Raw genomic sequence first — 10,264 nt, 5'->3', positions numbered from 1 at the left:
CGGTGCTAGATTTCTTTCTCTGTAGATGTTCCACTACGTTTCTTTTTATGTCATCTTCTAAGCGTATGTGTGGGAGTGAAAGAACAGGATTTCAGATTATAGGAGGTTAAATTTGCCCAGGGAGGAGTCTCAGGGAAGATGCAAGATGCCTGTTACCAACGTTTCCCTTTATACCGATCCAGTCTTAGTGAAACCTGGGGCACGTGAGGCTGTAGTTTGGCAGCCATGTGGAGGCCGTGAGTAGATTCTCAGGTGTGCTGTTATGATCTGCCTGAATCCAACCTCATGGCCATGTGGTTTTGAGTGTTCCCAGAGTATGGGGCTTAAATTTTTCTTCATTGTGAATTATCATTTTTACTGTAATATCACAAATAACATTGAATCTGTTCACAGTTCAGGGATGCATTTTACACAGTAATATAGCTGTATTAATTAAAAATTAGAATCAAGAAATAGTAGCCTTCGGTGGAATAGGTAATAGCCAGATTTGTTCATCTTTTCTGGTTGTTCTTCCAGTGCTTTTTCCTCAGCTTTAAAAGTTATAAGACTTGTTCCCAACCAAATTAAATGTATTCAATTACTGCACTATAATTTAAATCCCCACTTAATTCCTTTTTCTACTATTGGCTTTAAAAATGGCTTTAATGTTAAATGACAGGCAGCTCAAATACACTAGAGTACTAGAAGAGTCATTGAGAACGCTTGGGAAGGCTAGTTTTACAGACAACATCCATTTCATACCATAAAGTGCATTTGTTTGCTTTCCAGAGCATGACCCGGATCTATGGAACAAACTTAGTGCCAGGGTTTTCGTACGCAGTCCCTAGGCTTATGTGTTTTAAGGAACCAAAAGGGGCAGAAGTGTAAAAGCCAGAAAGGTACAAACGGTCTTGGTTAGATGCGTTTAAACCCGGTTCAGTTACTAGGGACAGTATGAAATAGCACAAAACCAGGAATGAACAAGACTGTAAAGCAGAAATGCTTGAATTCTGTGCCCACTGTAGACATCAGAGGCCTTTGGCACTTTCAAACTCCTGTTACTGTATCTGTGAGGCTTGTATCGGCATGTCCAGATCCAAAAAAGTGTAACTGCCCTCGTTTAACACAAAGGAAAATACTCAGAAAGGGTAACCTGCCTGTAGTAATTGCAGGTAAGTATCAGATTCAGGATTAGAATACACCTGGCTTATTAAACATTCAAATTTTTTCTTCTAGGGCATTTTTCACTTAAGTTTACAACTTGCTTGATGAGAATTAAATATTTGCTGGGCCTTGTTCCTAATCAGTGCATCCCTCCCCTCCTTTTGTTTGGATTGCTTGTGTTCTCCATGCTTACCTCTCTCATTACATTTTCTTCTCTTTGGTTATTATGGAGAGAGTTTATTAAATGAAGCAAGTCATGCAGCATCCTCTGGAAATGGTTTGATTTGGTGTTAGATTTAGTTCTTGGGTTGTTCAGAATAGATGGAAGCTCTCGGCTATTGACTACTCTTCTACGTCTATGAAAAACCTTCTCCTGCAATGTGTTAGCCACAGGAGGCAGCTGCCTCTCTGGGTTGTGACCCCTGTTATTACAGACCCTTAATCTGTTAACTGCTTCACAGGATTAAAACCATAATCTTCAACTCGCACTGGCAGTCGGCAAGAGTGACAGAATCTGTGCGTTAGTCACGTTCTCTCTGTGCTGTTCAGAAGAGGGGGGGGAATATTGCAATCTGCATAAGCTGGAGTTCTTACCCTCTTTGGTTTTGGGTGCAGTAAACTACAGCAATCCAACCTGATGAAGAAGAAATATATATCCTCATTCAAGTAGTACATTCAGTCAAATAGTAGCATAAGAACTCGAATGCCAAGAAGTACCATCGTTTCAGAAAAGCGGACAGGGATAAGTAGATTTGTCTTTTGGCTAGGGGCTTGAAGCTGAACATTTTCCCCTTTGTTTTAGGGGAGCATCTGTCTGCAAGTTTACCTTTAGTCACAGAAATACCTGTCGCTACAGCATTTGGCAGAATCCAGTCCCATATACCTAATTTATTAGGCTACATTATTCCCAGACAGGTCAGTTTTCTTCCAAGTACTTTGATTCATCACATGAAGGATTTAAGAATTGAACATGCATAGGACTGTTCTTGCCACTTCATGTGTTTATGTTTGGTTGTTCAGGGATAGGATTTTTTATATACAAGATGAAAACCAATGCTGGTTTAGGCACCTACTAAATTCTTTACTTTTCCTCTGTAAAATGGGTTTTTAAACATAACGTTTATCTTGAGTTTCCACTTGGAGAAGTTACAAACACATCTTCTACAAAGCGATAGCCTTAAGAAGAAAACAAGTAGTTGCTTGTCTACACAGCAAATCAGCACCTGTGCTAAAAATAAAAAGCAAGGAGCAGTCCCTTATGGTCTCTGATCAATTTCTCTCGATTTTTACTTACATAGGGAAACATTTAAGAATGATGAAGGGCAAGGTAACATAAATGCTTCAAGAAGAGGGACAGCAATAGCGGTTCTTTGAGAAGTTCTAGTATTTGTGTTATTTTTAACATCTTTTCTCACAGTTGAAGGGATCCAAACCATTAATGTGTTCATCCAGGTTTCAGAAGACTCCTAGAAGTTTAAACAAGTGCACTGAAAAAGTTTGTGTTTGTAAACATTTATTTTCTTGAACTGAAAAAGGCTTGCATCAGCACACATTGTACAGCCTTGCAAATTACACAAATTGAAAAAAGTTTGTTTCATTTATGTGCAATGAATCTTTAATGTCCAGTGAGCATCTGCAAATGATGAAAACTTAAACCATTAAAAAGGTTTCCAGCACTTATCAAACACAATTATCTTAGCGTGAAAAGGAAGAGAAAGAGATCCATACTGGTGGGAACACAATTAAAGTGCAAACATTTTGACACTGGTGAAGATACATTTTAGTTTCTTCACGCTTTTGCTAAAAAGAAGAAATATTAAAATGTGATTCAGTGAACATTCTTGTAACCTATTCATATTCCCCTTTAAATAATTATTAAACTTGTTGGATCAGAAGTGAATCCTTCAAGGGTACAACCTACTTGTAAATTCTTTTGACATTTCTTGAATGAATCTCAAAAGAAAATGGGAAATCTAAGGAGTTAGTTACTAAAATCATTTTTTTCTTTCCCCTAAAAAAAAAAAAAAAAAGGGAAAAACACAAGGGACAAAGAACAGGTTAACTTGAAGATTTGGGGTGGTTTGCTAGAAAATGAGTGTAATTCCTTGAAAATGGTTCTCTTTTCCCCTCCACCAATCCTCAGGTTCCTGCCTTGGAATGGACAGCTTTGTGCTGGCTGTGAAAAGGGATTATAAAATACAAATCTGAATATGGATTTTTATGAACGTTTGCTGTACAATAGAACTTTGGATCCGATACAAGAATTCAAAAATATAAAACAAAACTACTATAAAAGTAGGGGGCATTTCAACAGCATTCCTTGTAGAAAGCTGCCTGTCTCAAAGATGATTCCTTGCTATTGTTTGGGATTAACTCTGTATTTTTTTTCTTCATCTTGCTGGATCACTGGGTTATTTATTCTTCAATGGCCAATGTCATATGACAAAACATCCCAGGAGTCTCTATGAAGAGAACAGAAACCCCATAACATCAAGCCAATCAAGGAGAGGAGGACATGGAAGTAGTAAAGGCTGAGTGTCCACTGATGTAACTGCTACTGAGAACTAGCCCTTTCCAGAACATGAAAGTCGTAGTGCTTCTTGCTTGTTCTCAGCCTGAACTTGTTCACTGAGGTACTGCTTTGTTTCTTCAGCGCGTTCTGAGCAGCTGACATCGTAGGGAACGTAGCTAGGACCGTGTAAGTGGACGCCAAGTCACTGGGTTTGGATGGCTCAGTGTTCATGCTACTGTCTCCGCTGCCACAGTAACGACGATGGTGCTGCTGCTGTGTTTGTAGACACTGCGAATCCCTTAGCCACCGAATCTTGGCACCAACTTTTAAGAGTTCTCCAAATAGTTTTTCTGCTTCCATACGAGTTATGCCTTCTGGCAGTTCAGTAATCTCTAGAACTTTTCCCACAACTGAAACAAGAAAAACATTGAATCTAAATCGGTCATTGTACTTAACGATACAACAAACACAATGGAAAATTAGTTACTTCATACTTGTATCTCCAGCTGGCTGATACCAAATGCACAGGCATTCCGTTTCTGGTATTCTAGAGAGCCTTTTGCTTTCGCATTTAGCACGGCTTACAGCTACAAGCATACAAACAGAAGCTGAGAATACAAAGAGGGCCCTCAAAAGACAGAGGGGAACAATGCTAAAAGAATCAACACCTAATTTTGCAGCAGGTTTGGGATCTCACAATAGCATCTCACTGGCTTTGCCTGTTAACTCTTCACACGCCACCATGCTGAAAACCTAGTCTGTCTTCTCTCAAAAAATCCTCTCCAGTAAATTGTTAGAAAAAGCTGATTTATCTGTAACTTTTTGGAAAGAGTTGACAGTAGGTAACACTTGCAACGAAAATTCTTCCCAGTAAAGATATGAAGATAGATGATGCCAGGTTTTATTTGGATGACATCTTTACCAACTCTGAGGAGCTAATCTGTAGATCTCTTAATATGTCCCCCAAATCCATGTGCTTATTTATATTAGAAGGAAAAAAAAAAAAAAAGCAGCACAAACTAATTTGCGGTTTATGTTTGATTTCACATTTCATGCAAGTAAAAGGAAGCAGGGGTATGTATATTTAATGTAACAATATAATAGAACCTACATCCAGTAAACCGACAAACTTGCTTTTCCTGTTAGTACTGTCCGATCCTGATCTTCTCTTGTCTTTTCTCCAGCCTTCAAAACGACACTTTTCTCATTTAACCTCTCTCTTCCCCTCTCTCCAAATCAAGTCTTCCTCTCCATCCTTATGTTTCCAGTGTTTGCCATGTCCATTTCTGTCCAAAGACCTTCATTCCAGCCCTTTTCTCACCTGTGCTTTTTGTGTTACGTGCCCAGCCCATCACCATAATTCATTTTTCTGGAGGACTGTGTCAGTCAGCAATTTCATACCTGGTTCTCCTGCACCAAGATCTGCTGAAGCCGCCTTCTTTGCTGGTTTCTTTCCCCTGTTTCCATGTCTGTTTCCAGGTTGACACTGGAAAGATTGACATAAATGATTAATGACAACGCACCAGTATCTTAAAATTTCTAGGTTAGCTCAGTGAAAAACGGTGCAGAGGAATGTCTGGAAAACAACCTGTGCTACCATGGTACAGACAAGATTTTCTTGTCCAATTTTAGTCTTGGAGTTTAGCAATCCTGCAGTCAGGCACATTCAATCCTTGGCTTCAGAAGAAAGGAAGGAAATAATAAAAAAAATCACCTTCAATCTGCTTGGAAGAACGCCCCCCTCCCACCCCCACCCCAACCCGCCACATCTGGCTGATCTCGGGTAGGACCAAGCAATGTAGAGGTAGGGGCTCGGTGTCTGTCCCAAAAATTAAATAGATGGCAAAACTTTTTAGCTTTGCTAACATGAATATTTTGGTCTTGTTTTTCTTATAAGAAACAAACCTACTCTTTGTTTAGAAATACCCACATGTTTGTTTTGTTTTTAAATTTTTACTCAAATAAAAGAAAATCCTTTTAGCAAATGTTCTCTTTGTGATTTTTGGAACTGCTGGCAAATTGCTTAAAAAAAAAAAAATAATCCATAATCTGCACTGTCCCTAAAGCTAAATTTCACAAAAATGTTTCTCACTTCTTTTAAGTACAACAAAACAAGAACAATGGGAAGTATCAACACAGAATAAAACCGTTACTGGAAAGCAAGCACCTTCCATTCAATTACTCTTCTCACGCAATACCATATTCCCCTATTCATGGCGGTTATAGTGGTAGTCTTGAACTGTTTTTTTCAGTGTTGTCAGGAGACTGTTCTCTTTAATACCTGTTGGCTTGTTACTTGTCCGCGTAATAAAGATGGTGGATTGTATTGCAGGGGTTGGCCAAGCAACGGGTATCTGGCGTCTCCTTAAAGAGAAAGGTAATTAGAAGGGTTTCTCCGTTATATGAAATCTTCCTCCAAGTTCCTCTTACGATGTGTATCTTACACAGAAGAGAAAGCAGAATAACTATGCACAGAGTAGTGTATTTGGCTAGGCTAACAAAGTAAGATTTGGCACGATTAAATAAATATAAGTCAGTCATGTACTGATCACAAGGTGAAAAGGTACAGGCGTTCTTGCGTTTAAGGATTACACTGAAAAACACACTAAAAGTGCTTCTTCATTGCAGTCTTATCTAAATCCTCTCATTTCAAAATGGGCTTAATAAGGCTAAAGCTCCTCTCAGTGTACCAATTTAATAATTTTTATGGTTATACCCCTGATTAGAGCCAGGTACACCTTCACATTCCTATTTGCTCAAAGGATCCACAAAGACAACAGAATAGAAGTTTTTAGTAATCACAGAAGATTAAGAAAGTTGAGAGGTATACTTTACAACAGGCAACCTGGAATTTTTACAACAACATCGGAATACAGAGCAATGACATAAAGATTATGCAGCAGGTAAGACAAAGACAGACAAGAAAAATAAGGTTTTCTTTATCGATAAGGAAGACATACAGAGTTTTCTGTACGTTTTGCTTTAAAGTAAATCTTTCTGTAAAACAGACCCATTAATTTTGAGTTTGGGAACTATACTAGGATGTCTTTGCTCACTGAAAAAGGTTTTAAAATGTTATCAGCTATCACACCTCAGTGAAAACTCCCTATGTCCTGGTTTTCTGTTAACATGGCAGCAGAGGGCTGAAATTCTTCTACAAAGGTGTTTTTTCTGTCTTTGGGCGGGTACTATCTGACATACTAACTGAAGTAGCACCAGTATCGGCTAGAGGCTGTACTCCCATCACGCTAGTTTTTCTACAAAGGAATGAAGATTTCTCGCTTAGGCAGCGATTTGATTCAGTGCATCATCAACTAAGAAGTGAGTTTGCCAGAACATTCATCTCAACATCGTGTCTCTATATCCTTTCTCCCAAAAGAGAATATGCCCACCTAATGTATTAAGATCAGCTACTCCCACATTATTTATTTTATCTTTGTAGCTCTAAAAGTATATCCTTTGTGACAGTGTGTGTCAAGTTCTTGATTTATCATTAAAACTTGAAGCTAAATTATAGCAAACATTTTATTAATATTTTCAGTGCTGAAACGGGGAATTTCACATACGAGAAAGCTAGTGGGTTACAGAATACAGGGGACGGCATCAGGGCAGAGATAAGGTGAAATTTTACTTGATGCTTGAGTGGATAATTTTGATGATCCTGCTTCTGTAGCGTTACTACTAAAGCGAGCCACAGTTCATCAGAAAATCCTCACAGCACTTGTATTTTAAAACATTCAAACAGAAAACATGCACACATTTGAGTTAACTGAAAACATCTACCTTGTCCAGGGACAAAAGGTCTAGAAAACTGGGACACAATAGAAAGAGGTGTTAATGTGGGACGGATGTTCTTCATGTTTGACAGCTGAGCTGGTGCTGGTGATTGGGCCGGTGAGGTGACAGGACTACCTAGTTGAGGACTATGCTGCAACTGGAATAAACAACAAGTTAGTGCTTTAAAAAGTACCTAGTTGAACACCTGCAGCATTCAAAGACTGAAGTAAAGTTAAAATAGCTATATTAAGTATTATCAGAGCAGCCTTTTATTCCCCAAAAAGAACTTTCAAAAAAACACATAAAGATGCAATTTATGCAAATTATAAGTCATCCTGCAAAACCAAACAACATCCTCATACCTGTGCAGCACTGTCTAAAGTGCTAAGTTCTGTGGACTTCTGCCCCCTTTGATGATCACAGTAATATTTATTCTGCTTCCATTGTGGAGGTGAATGGTTCCGAGGCTGAGGACTGTTAGGGATATTTAGCTGCATCATTACTACTCCTCCACCTGGTGGTGGTGCTACCGCTACAAGACAAGAAATCAGTAGGATACACTTAGTTCATCATACACTTCAAATTTCATTTTAGCAGAACAGATGTGAATTAAAAAAACAAAACAGAGAAATAACATAATGAATGTTTTGCTAAATAAAGCTGCTGAATTCTAGAAAACTAGAACAGTTTCTTCTGTACAATTACATTCCCGCTATCAGATAAATCTGCGATAGTTAACTTTGAGGGGGCTTCCCAGAACTAGAAAAGATAAAGCGGAACAACTGAAACTCATTATTGAGAACATTTTTGAAAAAAATCGTTCTATTTAATAGTAGTTGAAAGTATTCAACATTCACTGTAGTTACTGTCAGAGCAATGTGTGGAAGAACATGTGATACTAAGAAAAAATATGCTTTATTTAAAAACAGAAGTTACCTAGTTAGTTGTACGTGATATACAGCAATAAGGACTCAAAATGTTCTCTCTGATACGATGGCATACATCAGAAAGACCTGGAATCAATCTTTAGTCTGAAGCAAAATCATCCTTATTTACAAGTTTTATGTATGAATGTTTTTCCGGGCCGAGGCTGCAAATGGATCCCCACATCCCGTACCGCTTCGCTCCTGTGGTAGCTACAGGCGTGCCAAAGTCAGGGGAGAACAGCTCAACAGCCAGCGCTGTTCCGCAAGGTTCCGCATGAGGAGCTGTGACGAGAGGCTGCCCGAGAGAGAAGCTGTCCTCCCCCTTCGGCCTGGCTCTGTCCCAGGTAATTTATATAACATCCTGTTTACTTGTAAATGGCTGTTTGCAATTTCCTTCTCTGCTCTACCCACTGTTACAGCATTTCTCAGAAACCATGGTTAAAACACATGGTTGAAACATCACTTAATCATCCACCTTTAAAGAGGGAGTCTACAATCTTCTCAATTTATGACCTACGTCATAGCATCAGTCAGAATGCAGATTATAAAATGCACTTGTCTTGCATTTTTTAACACTGGCTGTTGTTTTCACTACTCCTGGCCTCCATAAAAAGAAACAGATTCCTTCGAAAAGCAAACCAAACAATGCAGAATAATGAACTCATAATATTAAAATGATATTACCTTTTGTAAACTGTATTCTGAATAATATATAACACAACAGTTTCCAGGTGGTAAAGCCATAAACTTATGTAATCCCTATATGTAAACCTGAGATGTACCAGACAAACATGTATATACACACCACATTTTACACAAGAAAATTGCTTTCATTTTAATATTTTATGCATATATTTACAAATACTATAAATGGTACAGCTTACTGTTTTATAATAATATAGCATTTTATTCTGCAGCACTCAGCATACAACTCTTTTGACTTCTCTCTGTTCTGTGAGAACTGAACACCCAACAAAAACATGCTTATCTCTCAAAACCATCTACAGCACCATTTCTAAAAAATAGTGTCACAATCTGAAAATGCTATTTAAACTGCAAAAGAAAACTTTGTACATCCAGAAAAACTTGTTCTTTCTACTACTTCTAGTTCCACAGCATTTCAGTAAATGAAAATAAATGGAATTCTTTTCCTAAACAAGCATACTAACAAAATGAAGTGTCATAGAACGCGTAAGTCAGTTTTGCGGACACTTTATCACCTGTCAAAACCCATGAGAAGGGAAACCCAGAAGAAATCCTTGAAAGGCTTCCAGATTTGCACTCTGGTCCTCTATAACTTTTCCAAATTAAAAGAAATACAATTCTGCTGCTTGTCTGTGTATGTCCTCGCTGTCCTTACCTCGGTTGCCTTGATTCATCACCTCAATATCGCTTGCTGAAATGCACGCTTTTTTTTATTCTCTCAAAATTTGTTCTCCCTGTGTCATAGAGGGCTTCCCCTTTCCCCAGACTTCTTTAAATCACAGTTTAACAGGTTTGAAATCAGGCCTTCAAAACAGCATAAAACCAGCGCTGCCAGCATAGATTAGGAAGGCAGAAGAACAAACCAGCGCGAGACCAATTTCAGACATCCTGAAATGACAGTCCTCCAGAATTAAAGCCACCCAAACTTGAAGCAAAATGGAAACAAAACCAAACCTGCCCACAAACTAAAATACACTGCTAATCCAGCTATCTTGCTGCTTAACTGCTTGTTATCTATTTACTAATAAACAGGCTCTAAAAATATCTTAAAAAGATAAACGTTCATAAGAAAACACCACATCTATAATGGAATCTAGGTCACTGACCTAGAGCTGTTTAATCTATTGCTTGCTTGCAAAACACTGAGATAGCAATATTTGAGATTACCCCTTTTTGGCCAGCCAAACTTCTAATGTATCAA

At 38.3% G+C, this 10,264-nt stretch overlaps 1 protein-coding gene across 15 annotated transcripts in view; it reads right to left on the bottom strand.

Annotated features, from left to right (window-relative positions):
• Positions 1 to 2,639: 2,639 nt before the first annotated feature.
• Positions 2,640 to 10,264, bottom strand: part of R3HDM1 (R3H domain containing 1) — a 54,485-nt gene continuing 46,860 nt past the window's right edge. For 14 of the 15 annotated variants that reach the window (XM_087733667.1, XM_087733653.1, XM_087733661.1 and 11 more), the window contains 5 exons: positions 7,795 to 7,964; positions 7,439 to 7,589; positions 5,937 to 6,019; positions 5,057 to 5,141; positions 2,640 to 4,065 (listed from right to left, as the gene is read on the bottom strand). In XM_087733667.1, the coding sequence (XP_087589793.1) occupies positions 3,698 to 4,065; positions 5,057 to 5,141; positions 5,937 to 6,019; positions 7,439 to 7,589; positions 7,795 to 7,964 (857 nt within the window). In that variant the 3' untranslated portion in view covers positions 2,640 to 3,697. The remainder of the gene's footprint in view (positions 4,066 to 5,056; positions 5,142 to 5,936; positions 6,020 to 7,438; positions 7,590 to 7,794; positions 7,965 to 10,264) is intronic. The other variant, XM_087733655.1, reaches the window with a different exon arrangement.

The sequence above is a fragment of the Nipponia nippon genome, unplaced genomic scaffold, assembly GCF_047370975.1.
Source record: "Nipponia nippon isolate SJK-2023a ecotype South Korea unplaced genomic scaffold, ASM4737097v1 scaffold_5, whole genome shotgun sequence".
Lineage (NCBI taxonomy): Eukaryota > Metazoa > Chordata > Aves > Pelecaniformes > Threskiornithidae > Nipponia > Nipponia nippon.
Note: the sequence above shows the minus strand (reverse complement) of the source record. Positions and strands in the feature narration are given on the sequence as shown.